At 19.1% G+C, this 22535-nt stretch overlaps 3 protein-coding genes across 3 annotated transcripts; all 3 read left to right on the forward strand.

Annotated features, from left to right (window-relative positions):
• Window positions 1-9567: 9567 nt before the first annotated feature.
• On the forward strand, window positions 9568-10573 carry MKS88_003459 (fam-l protein; the record flags this gene model as incomplete). The annotated part of the gene is made up of 2 exons (XM_067216551.1): window positions 9568-9654; window positions 9779-10573. The coding sequence occupies 2 exons, from the start codon at window positions 9568-9570 to the stop codon at window positions 10571-10573; spliced, it is 882 nt and encodes a 293-aa protein (XP_067073187.1).
• A 3520-nt stretch (window positions 10574-14093) lies between these two features.
• Window positions 14094-14987, forward strand: MKS88_003460 (fam-m protein; the record flags this gene model as incomplete). The annotated part of the gene is made up of 2 exons (XM_067216552.1): window positions 14094-14201; window positions 14310-14987. 2 exons carry the CDS (start codon window positions 14094-14096, stop codon window positions 14985-14987), a joined length of 786 nt encoding a protein of 261 aa, XP_067073188.1.
• Window positions 14988-20248: 5261 nt separating this feature from the next.
• Window positions 20249-22140, forward strand: MKS88_003461 (PIR protein; the record flags this gene model as incomplete). The annotated part of the gene is made up of 3 exons (XM_067216553.1): window positions 20249-20275; window positions 20418-21845; window positions 21976-22140. 3 exons carry the CDS (start codon window positions 20249-20251, stop codon window positions 22138-22140), a joined length of 1620 nt encoding a protein of 539 aa, XP_067073189.1.
• Window positions 22141-22535: the final 395 nt, after the last annotated feature.

Below are 22535 nucleotides of genomic sequence, written 5' to 3' on the forward strand. Positions count from 1 at the left end.
AATATTATTATATTTTATTAAAATATTTATTTCTATGAATGTAACATGTATGTACATGAATATATATGGACTAATCTTCTGTGGTAACATGCTTTTTCTTTTCTATATTTCCATATATTATAAGAAATAATTATATTTAGAAACAGAAAGAATTATGTTTTATTTAATACATGATTAATTGGGAACGATCTAAAAATTGAGAAGACCATATATTATTATTTGAAATTTTACGGAAATTTTTGCTTTGAAATATATTAAAGTACTTTTGTTTCCTGTATATCATGTTAGGACTATTATTATGTTTACTCTTACATTGTTCGCACTAAATTTAAGTACATAATTGTAAAAATATGTATAAATTTTTAACTTTCATTTTGGTTATGCATAATTATAAAAATATTCTGTGAAATCGTAAAAGCTGTTAAAAAAGTTTTACATACTTCATATTAATAGTTGGTCAAGAAATAAATTAATAGGTACAATTAAATCCTAGGTGTTGAAGAAAATTGTAGAAATACAAGGAAATATAAGTTTATTATTAAGGGTAATTTATAGAAAATTTTGAATAATTTTTTGTAATTGTTAAATATTAAAATTCAGTGAAACTAGGATAAAATTCATATGCATAGAATGCCATATGTAAAGTCACTTTTGCTTTACTTATTTAACCATTATACGGAATTTACAGAATATATAATTCTAAAAATACTATAATTAAGATATTATTATTTATCATATTTATAATTTAAGTAGTCTAATATTTTTTTTTTTTTATGCTTGTTATTCATGATATTTCGCCAAGAGTAATAGTTATATAAATTTTTTATTTATATTATATGAACGAAAAATTGCTTCTATTATTATTTTTAGTGTATTTAATTTTATTGGATAAAATGCATTATAATAATGCACAAACATTATATATTCATCTAAAATATTTTTAAAGTGAAGATAATGTTTTATATTTTATAAAATTCACCATTTAAAAAAAAATAATATATTAAGTAAAGCAAGTAAGATATTTTAATTAAGAACAAAAAAAAAAAAAAAAATTAGATTTTTTCTATTTTTATTTATAAAGGATTATAATTTAGAAAAATTAGAATAAAGAAAACAAATATATAAAAAAAAAAATAAATAAATAAATATAAAAATCAGTGAAAAAACGATGTATCTATAGTTACTAAGGTATCAAATAGTAATTTATTTCATGTTTTATGAATCTTTATATGTATTCATACTTTTTATTTTTGCATTATATAATAAGCGGATATATATTATATACATATTATATTATGTGCCATTAAAATAATATGTATACAGTTAACAACATATAATATTCTGATTAAATAAAAGAATTAACTATAATATATTATAATATAATAAAAAAAAGTTATACATTTAAATTACATTTTTAATAGTATAATTATTTACTTCAGTATTTAAATGTAACAATAAATTTCAGAATATATATTTGATACAATATAGAAAAAAAACTTTTTTTTTTTTATCAATTTTTCTTTTATAAGTTTAAAAATCAGGATTTAGTTCCAACATTGAATTTTTTTCTTCTTTTTATTGCTTATTTCATTCTTTTTTATATATGCACTTTTGTATATATTTAAATTTCTGTTCATTGTATTATATAGACACTGTTTAATTTTTTAGTTTCTGCAGTCTATATTTTTAGTTTTATTTTTCATTTTATTAACTATTTTGGAAATCCTTTCATATGTTTACATATATATATGTGTAATTAGTATAATGTATATATATAAATATATTTTTAAAATTTTCTTTTCTTCAAATTTTCAGTTTTTCTTTTATCTACATTTTATAATATTATTTTATTTATTTTATTTTTTAGAATTATTATTTCAGAAGATAAGGTTATAAAATAAACAATTATTAAATATTAATAGTATGACTTTATGAAAAAATTATTAAATCTAAGAAAAAATTGTATTTGAATTTTGTCATTTCAACAAAGTTACTGAATAGTCAATATATTAATGAACGGTTATAATAATTGTTTTGATATGTATAATTATAAATGTCAAACTTATTCTGTTTTTTCATGCTTGTGTATTACTTTTAATAGTATCTTTACTTATTTACCGATTGTTCTTTTATAAATAAAAAAACATAAAAAAAAGAATAATTGAAGTAGTTAAGAATATGTACATTGTAATAATATGCATATGAAAATAATGAAAAATACGAATTCCTTTTTTTATATTACATATATCTATATTAGGAGAACTTATTCTTAGTAAAAAAAAGTTAATTTAAGAAAGGATAGGATGGAAAATAAGGAAAACAATGATTGATAAATCTATGAAAATACGCTACGAAAACAAATGAAAATAAGAAAAAAATATAAAAAGAAAAAAATCATAAAGTATGGTAATGTATAATAATAAATATATAAGTATAACGCACATTTAAACAAAATTTTTTTTTTTTTTAACATGTTTACCTTTTTAAGGAAGCAATTGATAAGATGTTTTCTACAATAAAAAGATAAATATTAACATAAATGACAAATGCAAAACGGGCATGAAAGAAAAAAACAAAAAGGAAGTGTAAAAGTTTGAAAATATGTTTTATTTTATTTTTACTTTCTTATTTATATATGAAATTGAAAAAACATGAAAATAAATCTATAATTATGTACAATCTTTGGAAATGGTAACATAAGAATTGAAAAACATTTTCGAAGAATTTTTATAAGTCATGCTGCTATACTGTACAGATGAATGTGTACTTACGTATGTGCATAAAGATATACACATATATATAGACTTTCCATAGAATGATCTATCATTTTACATATATCAACATTTATATATATCTATTACATAGAATGAATATTTGTTTTTATAAGTACTAAAACACTTTAACATATTTGACAATATCATTAAAAGTATTAAACCAAGAATTATCTCTTCATAAAAGAAGAGAATATTAAAAATTTATAACAAATAAATGAAATTAAATGCATTTTACATGGAATGCTTTATCGTTTCCACCTTAATCATTCCATCTATTTCTTATTATGACTGAGCTTCATACGAGCATATGTAAATTTTTTTTGTGTTATCCTCACAATAGAAGGCGAGCCAAATAATGAAATTCCATAAGAAATGTACTTTTATGAAGTCACCTATTTGTACATGAACCATTTAAAACAAAGTAAATTGGATAATATATTTGTTGTCGGAAAGTAATTTAATGCGTATAAATAAATGAAATAATTTGAGTGCAAAGTTGAGATAATATGTTTGTATATTCATATGAAGTATTATTCATAAGTGAATGCTTATTTATGAATATAACTCTAATAAATTATATATACTAGCTTTCTTACATATGATATCATGTTTATATTGAAAAGTCCTCACTGGGAGTACATATGCGCCTACATGAACACATACGTACATGTACACATGTATATATATACGCACATATGCATATGAACATATATGTACATACATATATATACGCGTAAATACATATACGAATACATATATGCGCACATATATAAAAACATTTGCATACTAGGTATATATTTATGTGTTTTTACTCACAGTAGGATCTTATGATACCCCACTGCATATGTATACATGTGAGAGAAAGTTTATGCTTACATCAAAGAATGAGACAAATCATAAAATTCTTATAAATATCAGGGGAGTAGAACACCAATGCATAAAATATATTGAAGCAGATATTTAACTCAGGGATGTAATTAAAGAAGAGGAGAAGAAAATATATGTTTGATAGATCATCTTAACATGATATTGCTTAAATTATTTAGATGAACAACAAATTAGTCTCAAAACTAACCAGATTATATCACGTCTAAGTTACATATGTATTTTTTATTACTTTTATTAAAGATTTTTATTCAAGGTTTTAATTAGCATATTCGTAGTAAGCACGGAGGAAGTACAAATACGAGTGTAAAAACGGAAAATGAATAAAATGCATGGATATAATGCTGAAACAGATATATTATTAATTAGTCGTACTTCTATGTAGGAGAGTTTATATGTAAATGTTGGTGTATATATGAATAAGATGAATTTACATTTAAATTGGACATATTTTGAATATTCACTATGCATAAACAAGCATGTAAAGGTATACATTTATAGTAATAAAAAAAAATGAATAAAAAACTTGCACATTCAAATATGAATATAATAAATTAAATCATTTGTAACTTAAAAAGAAAAGAAAATTATACTATAATTTTTATTGTTCTCTTTTGTAAAAATTACATTAGATATATATATGAAAACTTATTTTTAATATGAAAGTTTTAAATATTTTTTGAAAAAAATAAATTAATTAGAAAAATTAAATAGCATTAAAGTATTAGAGTGGAATGAAACACAAGTAAATAAAACTTGTAATGATCATAAATTTCATGCTTATTCTAAGATAAATATTTTTGTGTGTACAGTATTCATAGATCTCATAGTAATAATATTTTCGAAGTGCCCTAATAATTCTATTATAAGGATAACTGAAAAAATATTAACGCAACAATAGAAAAATAATAATATCATAGAGTATGCGGATAAAAAGTATTAATATATTTTTAAACTAAATATTAAAATAAAAAAAGTTCTATAGCGCATTACTATAGTGACATTAATAACATCTATTAAAAGAAATATATAATATTGTCTTAAAAGGTATACTTAAGAAAAATAGTTATTACAAGTTATATTATATCTATAAGACAACAAAACGTATTAAGAGATTAATATAAATATATATATGAATTAATATTTATATATATATTTAATAATATCGTTAATTAATCTTGTAAAGTTTTCCAAAGAATCTAATAAAAAATTTCAACAAAAAATGTGAATTATTTATAGAATATTCTTTTATTTTGATGAATAATATAAATATTTAATTTTAATTGACGCGAATATTTTTAACAAATATTACATGTATAATATAATTTGAGAAAAAATAAATTCTCCTAAAATTTGACAACAATAATAAATATGAAACATTTGAAAATAATTGTAGTTTAGAAGCTTATGAATTCAAATGATTTTTATCATTATATACTCTGTATAATAGTATTAATTATTCAATTAAAATCTTAACATTTCTATATAAACACGAATTTATAAATTTTGACAAATGTGTATCCAAATGAAAGATGTACTTAATGTTCTTGATAAATGAATATTTTTAAATATATATATATATATATGAAAATCTTAAGTAAAAAAGTTTATTAACTTATTTTTACATAATTCTCATAATGTATTATACTGGTAATTTAAAGTTTTTTATATTGTTTTTTTAAAAAACTAATTTGTTTACACACGTTTGAATGAATTAATATGGTATTGTCAAAATAATATATTAATACATTGTATTTTTATGAGTATTTACGTTCACTACATTCAGCGAACATTATGAAATATAACTATTTCTGATTTTATATGTATATTTTATAAAATGTCTAATTTATTTTATGCTAATAGATGTAGTTTAATTTATGATTCTAAGTAATATTTATTAATAAATAAATAAAGAATATACAAAATTTTATCTCCTTCGAAAAAATGTTAAAATTTAAAGTAATGCATTAAATATTTTCCTAAATTTTTTTATATGTTATTTTACGTTATCTTTTTGTACTATTTAACGATATCATTTTTTTCTTAAATTATTTTATTTACAATAATTGTTTACTGGAATTTTGTTTTGAGTATCTTATTTACTAAATGTTTTAATTTAATAATATTTTTCTCCTTTTATATTATGATCATTTCTATAGATCTTATAAACTTATATTAATTTTTTTAAAAAAATAAAATAATAAATAATTATAAATTACTTAATTCTTAAATTTAATAAAATTAACTTATAATAAACAAAATGTATTATTTTAAGTTATACAAATATTATAGTATGACACTTATAATAAGATAGTACAAAAATATAAGAGTGTTAAACTGGATGGTACTTTTTAAAATAGAAAATTGTGTACATTAATTAAATCCTAGAATATAATTTTTATATTATTATAGTATAAGTGCTCTACACGTCATAGGTTTATAGCACATATACGAATAAATATCTGCCCAATATAAAAATTGTCTTTTTTTATTTTTTCTTTTCATTTAATTTTATAAATACTATTGTACTCCATACATCAATTTATATTTTTGAAATATCATATAATGTTTAAAAGGTATAAAATACATAATGAAGTAGGCTTATTCTTAAAAATAATAAGGAAAAAATTAATTAATATGTTCTATATATAAAATAAAGTATCTATTCTCTCCTCATATATCTTTTTTATTATAATTATGAACAAAGATTTTTATGAAGTAAAAAGCTATCTTATTTTAATTTAGTCGTGGAAATTATTGCTAATAAAAATTTAGAATTCTTCTGTTAGAATATTAATATATATATATATATCTTTTTTTTTTGGGAATATATAAATAATTTTAGATGTACAAAAACTGATATATGTTGTGTTGCCTTTTTTATAATAACTTTCTTTAAAATATTTAAAGGAATATATTTAAAAGTATATTTGCTTTTTTATACCCCTTGTATTTTATTTATGTAATTTTATTCTTTTTTAAAACATAAAATAACAGCGCAAATAAATATATATTATAATTGCTATTTTGTAGATAAAGCGTTATTATTTTACCTAATTAAAAATATTATAACATCAAAACATCCTAATATGATAGAAAAAATATAATCTTTTATTATATTAAACATACTTATTATATTTTTTATTGGGAATGTTTTAATTTATGTTATGCGGTATAATAGAAACATAGCTGATAATATTTCGTATATTATTTGATACCTAAAGTTGAATATACATATAAATTAATTTTTATTATTTGTATGTAAATTTATTATATCATAAAAATTTAAAGTAATTTTTTTTTATTGAACTGTAATTTAGGTAATTCTTTAGACAAATAAAGCAGTGAATATGGAATCTTTAGTCCAACAACTAATATATTATTATCATAAAATGAGAAAGAACAAACAATTTACTATTAAAGATATATTATATGATATTAGATAAGATGATTCAGAAAATGAAGGTAATAATATTTACTCAGCATATGGTATAAATGATAGTTTAAGGTTAAACATAATTCAAATGCTACAGATAATAAATTATTTAAGAAATTAGAGTCGGCTATATGTAAGCCCCTTGAGGTGATAAATATATTTATCTTTTGGAAATCTGTTATATAGAGTGTTTAGTCCTGCATATATTTGCCAAAAAATTTACCTATCCTACAAAAAAAACAGGTTTAAAGAATTTAGAAGATATGAGTAGCCCTTAGTATTTACTTTACAGGAATACATTCTATTATAGTATTTTTATTTTTTATTGCATTATGAAATTTATTGTTTATTAGAGAATGAATTACTGAGAATATTATTTTGCTCTAATGAGAAAGGTACAACTGTATTGTATTTTGTTGCTTTAATATGTATTTTAAAGTTTATTTATATACTGGTAAAATTTTAAAAACCCATAGATAGAGTAGGAGAAAATGAAATGATGTCCCGTTTATAATACATATACTGTTTTCGAAAATAATATTTATCACTAATCTAAATAAGTTTTGCTTTATGCTTAATAAAATAATATTCTTAGAAAAAAGAATTGTATTTTAATAAATTTTTTCTTATGGGACCTACATATTATAAAAGTATACACTCATGAACAAAAGTAAAGAAAAATATGTTAAATATTTTTAATAGTACGAATGTTTCTACTTTTGATTATTTATAATACTGAATTTTTTGGCGTAATTTAGTACTGTTATACATTGCATAATAATGTATATATATATAAAGATATAAACGTGAAATTGATATTTCTCGATATTTACATTATAAATATGTGTTTTATAAGCACAAAATATATATACAATTTGTATCATATGGATTCACATTATGGTAAATATGTAGACGTTTAATTTAATATTAAAAACACAGTTAATATAACTTTAATAATCTACTGGAGAATTTTATATTTTTAAAAATTATATTTTTTTCTTCTATAGTTTTATGTGATCATTTGAATTAACTTTTAAAAACATATGTTATACATTAGTTTTATTTTCTTTATATTACGTTTTTCTTCATATAGTAAAATAAAAGCCGTATTTGTTTTTGTGTTTAAATGTATTTTTTATTTAAAAGTAAACATAACAAGTTATATTTATAGAAAAAATATTATATGAAATATATGTTTTATAACATGATGCTATGTTTTTTTCAATATATTTTTTTTATTATTCATGTATGAAATTAGAAAACAATAATAATATAATTCTTTTTTAAAGTAGCAATTATTAATATAATATCATCGTTTTAACAATTCATGAAGAATTATTTTTAAATGTGGATCTTGAAATTTCCTCAGATTACATTTTATCTTACGTATTTGTTGGAGCTACGAACTTTTTTAAAAAATTACTTGGACAACTGTGAAATATACACAAATAATAAAAAATTATATTTATTTTACTATTGAAATAATTAAACAACTTAATAATATTACCTATAATATTCTTATTTAATGTACTTTGTACAAAATTACTCTAAAAATATTTGTATCTTCTTTCTCATATTTCTAATAAATATATATATAACATTGAAAAAATAAGAAGTAATTTAAAAAAATTCGATAAATTTTTAAACTTTTCTTGCATATATAATAGTATGAATTACATATAATTAAATACTATAACCTGTATTAATTAAATTAAAAAATTAATGGATTCTTTTATATATTTTTTAATATATGCTTTTGTTGTACGTTAAGTCATATACTATAAATTTGATACTATAAATGCATTATATATCATAAAATAAAGCGTATGTTTATAAAGGATCTAATGGCATTAATATAAAGTAAATAAAACAGAAAGTTATAAAAAGTATTATTTTCTTAATTTATTATTATATTGTTATAACAATTAATAATATTATGGGAATAACTAATTTTTCCATAATATAAATGTCATAGTGTTTTAATTATTAATAAGAAAATATCAATTAAGTGAGTAATACTTCACTTGATGTAGAGAAAAATGTATTATCTATATTCTCTACATTCTATATTCTCTATGTACTCCATACTTCTAAATATTATAAACTCATGTATATGATTTTTTATTTGATTTTTTAAATTAATAAAATAATTATTTAATTAGTTTACTATATAAAATAAATAATTTATATATTTTGAATTTTTATTGATGAATTCAATTTATATCATATTTTGTAAAGTTAAATTGTTATAAATAATATAATATAATATAACAATTTTAGAATATATATTTGAAGTTATATTTTTTTTTCTCCCTTGTAAAACAAATTGCGGTTAAATAATATTTGTTATGATTTTATGAAAAAAAAAAACTAATTAAATAATAATAATAGAGTTCTATATGATTAAAACTATATTATGTTATTGTTAATTATATCGTTTCTCAATTTATTACTGTATTAAATACTTATATTATGGAACAAAAAATTAAGTCACTCTTATTTATTAAAATTGCTACATTTAACCTTTTTATTTGGATATGTTATTTTTGCATTTTCACAGTATGATATAATTATTTAAGGATATTTGTGCTATTTTTATTTTTCGTGCTTTATTTTTATTAGTTCTTTTATTTTATATTAATTCATTCTTTTAAAGGATAATTATTTTTTTATTTTTTCTTAGAGTACGTTTAACAAATCTTTGGATGAATGCTACAAACATAGTAGAAAATTGTATACAATAAATTATCGTTTACTAGCAAAATATGAACATGATAACGATTCAATTATTGTTCGTTTAAAAGAAGGGATACAGAATGGAGTGCATGATAGAAGAGATAAATCTAGAAGTGGAATATTTAGTGATGAAAAAAAGAAAAAGCCAAATGGAGGTTCACCTAGGATTGAAAGAAGCCATAAAAAATATATGAAAAATAAATATCATATATTTGAAACAAAAAAATTGTCTTATTTAGAAAAAAAAATATTCAAAGAACTAGATTATGAAGATTTTCTAAAAAACAACAGGACATTTAGTGATAAGGTTTATAAAAAAATAATATTTAAAAAATGCGGATTGCGAGTTGCTTTGCCTTTATTAGTATTTTTGGTGTTATCATTATCATACATATTAGATAAGTTTTGGGGATATGGACTTACATCTGCTTTGTATAATGTAATACTTATTTTTTCACCTGTTCAACAAATAAGTATTGCACCTGGGAATTCAATAAAAATATCTTCGGCCATAAAAGATTTACATGATTTTTTGAATAAACCATCTTTACAATGGTTCACACAAATTTTATTAGAAAACACAGTGACAAAAAAGATAGCAAATTTTTGTGTGACAGGATTTTTGGGATTTCTAATATATTTTGTGCCTTTATTCATATTAAGTATAATGCTTATATCAGCGGTTGTTTATTATCATAAAAAAGTTAAAAAATATGAAAAAATTAAGTTCAGGAAAAGGTAAATGAATAATAAGTAATATTTTTCTTTCTCTAATAATACGCTGAGCATGAACTAATACCTGTAATATCTTGAATGGTTTTCATAATATGTATATTCATAATTGTTTATAATTTATAAAAGTACGTACATGTAACTGGTCTCATTCATACACACCAATAAAAAGAATGTTCTCACTTTTTTGTGAATTTGAATTTTTCAATATTTTTTAATTTGCATTTTATGTTAGGTTTCATCTAAATTGAATATTTTGGGTTATATATATTTATGTATCTCCATTTATTACTATAAAAAAATTATACTTGTGCTTAAGAATTAATATGATGTAACATAATTTATATACTTTTATTGATGTCTTGTGCTAATTTATATTTTAATTATTAATAATACTTCTTTACATTTTTTTATCTTTTTATAGTCTAAAAATATTATTTGTTGATGAATTTAGAAAAAATTTTATTAGGATTTAATTAAAAAAAAATATATCTCGTTTTGTATCTAATAGTACGAAATGAATGTACTTTATTGTATTGATGTATATATTATATATATTAAAACTTAAGATCTATTACATAAAATAAGTTTTATAAGAAATATGTCATAGAAAAATTTCAGAGTAAAGCCATTTTCAATGGATTTTTATTTTTTTTTTAAATAATGTAAAAAATAAAATATAAATATAATATATCATTATTAAATTTAGGGTACTATAATAGTTCAATAATTTCATAATTCTAAATATTTACAATTAAATAGAGAGTTACCATGATTTCGAGTTTTGTTATTTTAATTAATTGTGCTGTTAATTCAATATAGTAAAAATTCAAATAAATATACATTATATTGAAAATTTATAATTAAATATTTGTATGTATTTTATATTTTTTACATAGTTTTATGTATAAATCAATGAATTAATAGTAATCGAATACTGATAAAACAATATGCATAAATCATTTTTTTTTTTCATAGGAATAAAACTTAATAAACATTTATATCTATGTCAAAAAAATACATTATCAGTAGGGATAATGAAAAAGTATATAATTTGTTTACATACATATAATAATGCATCTACCTTTTTTTATATATTTTTCATCATTTTTTATGTTTATTAATATATTATGTAAATAGTTAAAATTATATTATAGATGTATACAAATGCATATAATTTATATTGAATATATCAAATTAATTTATATTAATAATACTTTTTTTTTAAACAAAATGTAATTTAAATGAAAGGAATTATTTTTTTATAAATGATTTTTGAGTGTATTACTTTTTTTTTTTTTATTACATAGGTGTCCTTTAGGTATATTAACGAAAGTTTTGTATTTTTTTGTAAATGTTTTAATTAAATATTTGTTGTTTAATATTATAAATGATGGATAATCTTTAATTTTTGATAAATAAAAAAATGCACTACAGTTTACATTGTAAGCCTAGAAATATGTTAAGTACATTTTAGACAATAATATAGAATGATAAAAAATTACTCTAAGCGCTTGTAGATTTGAAAACCTTATCAACTAAAAATACTGCATATTAATATAAATAATAGATATATAAAATGGGTTTGCAGAAGAAAATGTTGGATCTACAGATGAATAAAATAATCATATGGTATCAACACGAATATGTATATATGGGAACAATAAACATATGGTTTATATATTAAAAAAGGTGAAAAATATATTTTTTATAAGGATATTTATGTATTTCTATATTATTTCTTAATTTGGAAAGAACATAAAAAATTTAGAAAAATATAGTATGTTTAATTAAAAAAAAAGGCACAAATATTTTGAAATCACAAATGTTAATAAAATGACAAAATTCTATTTGTAAGTAATATTATAGCAGAATTATATTACGTAGTTTGTTTGTTTTTTGTAATTAATTTTATAATATACATATATATCTGTATTATTTAATATTTTAAAACTCTTATGTCATATTTTTAATATAAAAACCAAGCTATGAGATAATACATTTAAAGATCTAATCATTGTAAGATATAAAAGTACCTAAATAAGAGTACATGTAGTTATTGGGTAAATGCATGAATATTTTAAAATTATAAGAATGCAGTAATATTAATATCTGTAATGTTTTCAATTTTTTTAGTTATTTATTTATTCACTAATAGGAATAAAATACTTTTAAAAGAAAAATATTAATATGTTATATTTCAGATGATTACAATAATTCTCTTGGAGTATTATGTTTTAATAATTAGTATTATTGTTGGGATACAAATCATAAGGAATATATATATTTGAATATAATATATTATTGTACCTATATATACTTTAAATATAGTATTTACTGTTTATATACATGTCTATATATTATAGAAAACATTTAAAAATTATTTTTGACTTCAAGTATTTTAAAAGGAATTAATAAAAAATAATATTATTTTTCTATATATAACTATGGTAAAATTAATATATCATAAAATTAACTATATTATATTGTTGTTCTTTCTTATCTGTTATGTATATATTGTTCTCCATATGTATCATACTTTTTTTATAACTTCATATAAAATATAATTAATGCGAATGTAGTAATATTTTTGTAACAGTTTTTTCATTAATCAATTTTTTTCCTTTCCTTTTTTTTTTTTTTTTTTATTATATTAACAATTCCACTAATTATATAAGTAATTAAAAAGAGCTTATATAATTTAATAGATAAATATAAAGCATTTTAATTTAGAAATAATGATATAGATTAATATTAAATAAAAACTGTAAATCCCAAAAACTATGGTATAAAAATAAAAAATCAATTTGTATTTTCTTTTAAAATATGTAATTTTTCATAAATTAGGTATTCTCATATAAATACTACATTTTAAAAGCTTTATATACAATAAAATATTGTGCTTAAGGTGGAACTATTACACGTGCTATAATTAATGTAATACAAAATATTGTTTCACTACTTTTGCATTATTATTAACAAGTTATAGTAGTATTTTATTTTAAAGAACAATTTTTTCGAAAATGCAAAGTTTGCATAATTTTAATTATTAATAGTACATCTTTAAAACTAGTAATTATTATTTTATTATATAGATTTATATATTGCATATATATTCTCTATATTCTATATACTACAAAAACTAAATATGCACTTAAATAAGAATTTACACGTTAATTTCTTAGTTTATACTTAAAGTATATAATAAGATTATTATTTAATTAGTGCACTACATTAAATAAAAAATAAATTCTAAATATTTATAAATCAATTCAAAATATTTTATTTTAATAATAATTGTTTTTTAAATAACATTATGAAAATAATTATATGATATGTTTTAAAAGTTATTTCACTTTGTATATGTGATAAAATCCATTATAGCTATATAAAATTTACTATGTATTTATGAAGGAATAATAAATATAAAAGTTTTAAAAAAATATTACATCCTTTGTTATCAGATGCATACTGTACTATAATTAATCTTTTTATTTTTGCATTAATTAAAAATATTTATTATCTATATAATGGATCAAAACATTAAGTTGCTCCTTTTTATAAAAATTTCTACATTTATACTTTTAACATGGATATACTATATTAACAGTGAGTTGGTACAGTTATATAATTTAAAGGTATTTACAGTATTTATATATTTAATATTTTATTTTTATTAATAATTTTACGTAAAGTCAATTATTTATATTTTATACATAAAATATCTAAATTTTTTTTTATTTTAGTGTACGTTTAACAAATCCCCCGATAAAAACTATAACCTCAGTAAAAGATTTGATAAAAAAAGTTATCGAATACTGGCAAAATATAAACAGAATAAAGATTCAAATGATATATATTTAAAAGAAATATTTGAAAATAATGGAGAAAATAAGAAGAGAAATATATTCAATAATGAAAATTGCAGAACAGGAAAAAATAAGCAATCAAACAGAAATTTATTAAACAAAGCGCAATACTATATAGACGTTATAGATTATAATAATGGAATGTTTGATGGAAAAAATTTCCATTTTGAGAAAAAATGGTTAAAAAAAAGAGATTATGACGAATTTAGAAAACAAAAAAGGAGAAGTGGAGAAATAGCCTTAAAAAAAATAAAATTTAGAAGTTACGGTTTAGGAATCACCATATTTTCTTTTTTTTTATTTTTGGGAATAGGATTAGCCGTCCTACCAAAATTACCATTTTTAAAAGGGGTATGGGATGCTATTGAAAAAGCACAATTCTTTATACAACTTAAAGGAGCTATTGAAGTTGCGGAAACATATGTAAATAACTATCTTTATGTAATATTATTTATAGTACTTATGGTTATATTATCAGCTATAGTTATAATAGTGATTTATAAGATTTTAAGAAATAATGAAAAATATGAAAAAATAAAGTTGATGATTGAGTAAATGAATAATAAATATTGTATATCTTTTTGTAAAAAAGTGTTTGTTATGAAGTAATATCTGTAATAGTTTTAGAGATATACTTATTAAGCACATAAATAATTTTTAAAATATTATAAGTACATATTTGTATACCACATCCATTTAATACACAACAATAAAAATATGTGATCTCTATTTTTGTGAATTTGAATGTTTTAATATTCTAGAATTGTATTTTAAATTGTTATTATAGATTAATTAAATATAATTGCATAATACATATATACTTATTAAAATATATATCCATGAATATTATATAGCTGTGTTTTAAGTTGTATATATAGTATCACAATTTATGTAATTCAATAGAAATGTGATAATTTATATTTGTAATAAAATGTTCAGGTTATATACAATATCTTGTAATATAAAGTTATTATTTGTTTAGGTTTTTAAGAAAATGAATTATTTTTAAATTAGCAATAAATGTGTCTTAATTGTATTTAATAAGAATAAGTGAAAATATTTCTATACTTTGGTATGTATATATATATTTGTTTTTGCTTAGAGAAAAACTTACTATTTTTTGTGTAACATAAGTTTTTCGTGCAATATGTTATAAATTATTTTATTTGTAATTTTTAATTTTAAAGACATTTATTTTTTCTTTGATAGCATAAAATTTAAATAATAAATATATAAGGAAATGATATCCTTTTAACTTATGGATTAATTATGAATGATTATTAAATTGAGAACAATATATAATTACATTTGTGTAAAGAGTTACAATCATTTTTAATAATATTCTTGTTCCTAGTTATAGTGTAAAATAAATGTTTCACGAATCAATTATATATATATTTTATTGAAATATTATATTTATATAATCTATATATTTTATATATCTTTTATATAATAAAACGATGAAATTAATGGACAATATTTAATGAGATATTAATTGTTCTTTTGTTAAAATTCAATTTTTTTCCTTTTTCATAAATATTATTTATTTTTCCTTAAATAATTCAAATCACTGCTCGTTTTATATAATATATTGCGAGTCATTATTGTTATATTTCAATAATAATTAATTTATATATTTTAAAAATTTAATCAATGATGTTAGATAGAGATGTCTAATAAAAAATAATAAAAGCCTTATTTTGTTTTTTTATAATACACATTACGTTTTTTGTTTTACTATGTAATTTTTTTTAATTTTTTTTTTAAGGGGTTTTTGGATTACATTATTTTATTACCTTTTAATAATACGGGTTGTGCAAGCATATTATCATATATTAGACGGCTTATTTTATTATACTAAATGTAGGAAATATTTATGTTCTATTAGGAATTTAAGAAGTTTTAGAATGCTTCAATTTTTTATTATATTTTATAAATATATAGAATTATATTTTTCAAAATAGTATATATATAACAAATTAGCTTATTTATAATTATGTTTGGATGTTTTCTTTAGATTACTTTTAAATGTTTTTGTCTAATAACTTACTGAATAATAAATTACTTATAATAGTATATAAATAATTTTTTTTTTAATTATTTCTATTATATCTTTAAACATTTTATAAGATATTTTTGTGTCTATTATGCACTTTACATTCTCAGATAATTATTAAATAATAAAATGTGTTATATAAGAGATTTTATAAAAACTGTGGAATTAATAAATTGTATACGTTGATGACAATCATTAAGTATTATGTTTATATATAATATATCGTTAAATTTTTTTTATTTGCACATAGATATCTATGATATGCAAGCTTTATTATAATTATTAAATTGTGTAAATATATATTTAAATATCTAAGAAGGAACTCAAAATTGTATAATATCTAGTAAAATACAATAAAAAAATATTATTATATATATAACGTTTGTGGAAGAAATATAAGAATATATTAAATTTATTAAATGTTGTTATATCTTCAGGTTAAAATATTTTATTCTCTTATCTATTCAGTTGATGAACCGAATGTGGTCATAATTTTATGTACATTTTTATTGAATGCCTAATGGAAATTTAACCGTAAATATTGTTTTTGTTTATTCTGACCATATCAATATATATACAAAATAATGTTATACAAATCCATAATATATTAAAAAATAGGAAAGAAACTAGTTTATGTGCTAAACAAGTTCCTTGAATAAATTACATTAATTTAATTATTAAAATAAATAAATGTAACATATTTTTGAATTAAAGTAATACTTTCTTTTTATTACTTACATTTTATTTTTTTATTTTTTGCTCATAAAAACGTATAGTTCTTTAGAATATTTCTCTAGTATATGCATTTATTCCTTTATGCCTGGTATATGTGAATCGTGAGGTACTTCGGGTGTTACAATACTTTGTACGCGTAATATATAAATTTAAAACCGTAAGAAGTTAACCATTACGACGAAAAACATAAATTGAGAAAAATGTTTTCAGGTTATAAGAATTTTATATATATTCTAATAATCCAAAAAAATGGTGTATATATTAAAATTTCATTAACATATAATTTCTGTATCTTATAAATTATTTCATTAGATTTAAAAAATATAAATATATATATATTTTCAAATTTTATATCAACAATAATAAATTTCATACAGCGTAAATAATATTATACTTCAATATATCTAAATATATTTATTATTTTTACTGTTATCTATAAATATATTATATCAATTTCTTTCTCAAGTACATCTGGATATATGTACTTAAACTAAATATAAAGAAAAGCTTTAGATATTAAAAACGGACTTTTTTTTCTTTTAATATATTACTTTACAACAAAAATGATCTTAAGTTGTAACATATTATACATGATAAAGAAATAACAAAATTTTTGCAAATATCTTAAATTAGAGGATTTTATAAATGTATTGTCTTATTAATAAAATATATTATTCTTTATTTTACAAAATATATGTTGTTTATACTGAATATACACATATATTTTTAAAGATAGTTGAACAATATATAAATAAACATACAAAAAGAGAAAATATTCTTATAATTTTTCTTTCGAATTACTTCCATTTAAAAGGGAACATGAATAATCTGAAGAAAATATAATAACTTAAATATTATTTTTGTGAATATAACTTATTGAAGCAAAAATTATTTGAATTAATATGTAAGAATACATAAAGATTGTAAGTAAAGTTATATATTTAATAATTATTATATAATTAGTATGATTATAGATTATCAAATGTATAATTTATAAAATTTAATGTATAATCATTCCTGTATGAAAAAAATAATAATCCTACTTAACAAGAAAAAAAAATAATGAAATAATTTGAGGAAAATATATAACTCACAAAATAATTAAGAAATATTATTAATATTATGTGTTGTCCATTATAATATTATTCGTCATTTATTTATGATTTCATAAATAACAAAAATGATCCTCTTAAATGGCGCTATTTTTAAGGCTTTTATTTGAATAAAATATATAATATGAAAAATAAATAATATAAATAAAAATTAAGATATAAAAATGTTTAATAATATATTTAATAATATTTTTTCTTTATTTATGTCAAAATTAAGTATAAAATATTTATTTATTTATTTATTGAAGGGAGCTTTATTACGAAAACATTATTTTATTAGTGTTTATGATTTATTAGTAACAAACTAGAAAAGTATGAATAAAATAAAATATTATATTTATATAGTGAAATAAACGTGAATAAGAATCAATAGAATATGTAACAAAAACAAAATATGAATAAAATAAAATATTATATTTATATAGTGAAATTAACGTGAATAAGAATCAATAGAATATGTAACAAAAACAAAAGAAAAAATAATATAAAATATTTTTTTCTGTTATTCATTTTAAATATTGATGAGTAAAATATTATAAATAAATATATAAGACTTAAAATAATTTTTCAAAGTATAATATATTTGTTATATAATAATAATTCCATTATGCAGAAAATACAATATATTATAAATACAGTTTTTTTATATTTTTTATAGAAAATACATATATGCAGAAGCATAAGAAAATATTAGTTAATATTTCGTTAATTTATTTATATAATAAATTACATTTTGGTTAATTTATCATTAGAAAGGAAAAAATACATATGAAATATTAAGGAATATATATAAATTTTGCAACATTACTTTAGTATATATAAATAATTAAATAGATATCGTAAGTATACTTTCCAAAATTAATATAAATATTTAGATTATAATAATTCCTTCTAGTTAAATTATAAATAATTTGTTTATTATACTGTACAAATAAAATTATATTTATTTTTCTCTTTAAGGAAATTAGAATTTTTATGTTTCACTTAAATTATTTTATATATAATAATCCACATGATTGTTTAATTTATATATAAATATTTTGATATATATCAAAATGTTCACTGCAAGAACTGTAATATGAAAGATAAAATAAAATATTGACATATGAAATAAAATATCATCAATATACATGAAGAATTTGTAGTCGATTTATGAGGGATACATAAAAAATAATAGAATTATAATTAATATAAATACATTATTAGCAATATTCTTATAATATTAGAAACAGTTTATTTATTATATTTCATATGAACTTTTATGCATTATTCCACCTTTTTTTATATATTTTTAATTTTTTTTAATATGAGAATTTATTTTATGCTTATAATAAATGTATGTATTATTACATTTTCTAACCTGGGTAAAACATGTGATTTTAAGGAATGATTTAAAATGATTTGATGGAATAATTCAAAAAAACTGAATTTTTTAATTTTATTATGTAACCATCGTAAGACATATATAAGTTTTTAAACGTACAGATATACCTGAGATAAAATATATCACTACAAATGATAAGTTTTAACTCTACATGTTTATATTATATTTTCCATTAAAGAAAGTTTAATAATAATGACTCATTATATATATATATATAATGTAATTTTACTATAATACTCTTATTTTTTTGCTATTTACTATTACATTTTATAAATGTTAAATTTATGCAAGTGTTGATTAAAAGTATTATTTTAATAAAAATCCATAGAATTATAGTTTATTCTATAAATTAAATTATATTTTATACTGAGAAGCATGTATATAAGTATAAATTATAATAAAAAAAAAATGCCCAGGATATATTGTATATAAATATGTTGTAGTTTTTTATACATAAATACTTATACATCTGTATTTCTGTTATTTCCCTTAGAGCATATATTCAAAAATTTGAAAATATATTATAAAAATGGAAGGAGAAAAGGAAACGATTTTTGTATATTTTCATTTTTCATAGATATAATAATAGATACTCGTTTTTTTTTAATAGCATTATTTACATAAAATAAATTAAGTAAATTAATTTTTTATGAGTATTTAAGTATTTACATGATTTGTATTATGAATTCACTTTTTAGGATGAAATTTTACAAGAGTTACCTTCGTACAAGTTATATGAAAAATTTAAATCTGAGGCCAATGAAGAAGATGACGAAATCAGTTGTAATATATTTAATGAAGTAAAAAGTAATTTAAAAATAGAGTGTGTTAAACTATGCAATAAAGTTGTACGAAATTTTAAATCTTTATTAGAAATAGGTAAACCAGAAATATATGACGACATTTGTTTGCATTACAAATACTGGGTATATGAAGAAATAGGGAAATTGTTTGAAACTAATAGAACAAATATCAATGTTAATGCTGTTATTACTGCATTTAATAAATTACAACAATCTCTTACTGAGAATTATAGGATACATAATTGTGAGTACAAATTTGGTCAAGATATCATAAGCTCTTTGAATGCTAAAAATAACGAAAAAATTTTGTATATATATACTACAAATTATAATAGAATAAGGAGTAGAGAATTTTGTAATATGTTAACGTTTAATAAATATAAAAAATACCTTAATGCTATCAGTAATATATATATAGATAAAAAGACTAAATGTTGTGCCTCAAACTTATCGATATGCCCAAATTTGTTTTTGAATTGTGGTGATGAGTTGAATCCAAGTAAAATATCAGCTCTTTTAAATTTAGAAAATGGTGATAGTTGTAATAAACTAGAAAGTATTAAAGAAACTGAATCTGCTGACAAAAATTTGGATTCTAATGTTTTAGAACCAGATATTTTGGATTCAATTCTTTTTACAGATTGTCCTATTAATAATTATAGCGAAAATTTACAGTGTGGTTTAGTCCGAGCATCTTCCATTAGACGTAGTAATGAAAATACAGTTAAATACAAAGGACAGAGAACGAATGCAGGAAGCTCATCTTCAGAAACTCGTATGATAAAAGCCAACGTAGATTCATCAGAAGTTCTAAGTGAAAGCAGTAGTAAGCAATTTTCTCCTAGTAATTCAGAAGAAAAAAATAAAATGATATTTGTTGCAAATACGGATAATGGATTTCGATGGAAATATGGAAAAGGAGATATACGTTGTTTGTCTAATATATCAGAGGATGATAAATATGGATTGTGCGAATATATGGATGAATTGGTTAAAAATGATATTTTTATAAAAACAAAAGATTCCAATGGACATATATTTAAGAAGATAGGCTCTTGGACCTCAGAAGAATTACAAAAATTAATGGATATAAAAGAAAAGTGGAAATCAAAAAATGTTGTGAGATTAGAATTAAGGCAGTTAAAAAGTGTTCATGTTTTAAAGCCTACACAAGCACAGGGTTTTGTTATGAAGAGTTCACTGTCAGAAAAACTTCCTGGAACAGATGCAGCATCTAATATATTACAGAATATATTTTTTCGTATTTCTAATGTAGTTGCTTTGATTATGGGAATAATTTTTGTTTTTTTCCTTTATTTTAAAGTAAACACTAAATTTAATATTATATTATTAGTACATTATAAGTTTCCATGAATAATAAATATGTTTTAAAATATTGTAATTGTAATATAATAATATTTTATACATTTTACATCTGAGATTTGTTCATCAGTTTACTCCCTTTGGATCATGTCTAGATAAAAATAGAAAAAGGAAAAAAAGATATAGGAATAATTTCGCTGAATTAAATACTCAAGGATTAACAAGGAAATTCATAAAACGTACATATAGGCATTCTGACAGGAGGAGATTTAGCGTAGTAAATATTGAGAGGTAAACTTCATTTTATTAGTATTATATAGAATATTAAATGATTTATTTTAAATATATTAAAAATAATTCAAAATTTAGTTAGACTTACATGCTATTAATTATCCAAAATTAAGAAAAACAAGAATAAAAGTAGCATAACTAAAATATTTTCATTTTTCTTTTTAACTTTTTATAGTTTTTTGTGTGTATTTTTGGAATACTTTTTAATAATATTATTAATTGAACTTTTTTATAATACCTCTTTTTTATTTAATTTACTTTTTTTAAATAACTACAATCTTAGCGGACACTAAAGTTATTTCTTATATATAAAAAAATATATTTGATTTTGATGTTTAGTAATAATTTAAAGCTCTAATATACTATGAATTGTAATAGTATATTTGAGGGATATTTCTA

This window comes from Plasmodium brasilianum, chromosome 10 (genome assembly GCF_023973825.1).
Source record: "Plasmodium brasilianum strain Bolivian I chromosome 10, whole genome shotgun sequence".
In the NCBI taxonomy this organism is placed as follows: domain Eukaryota; phylum Apicomplexa; class Aconoidasida; order Haemosporida; family Plasmodiidae; genus Plasmodium; species Plasmodium brasilianum.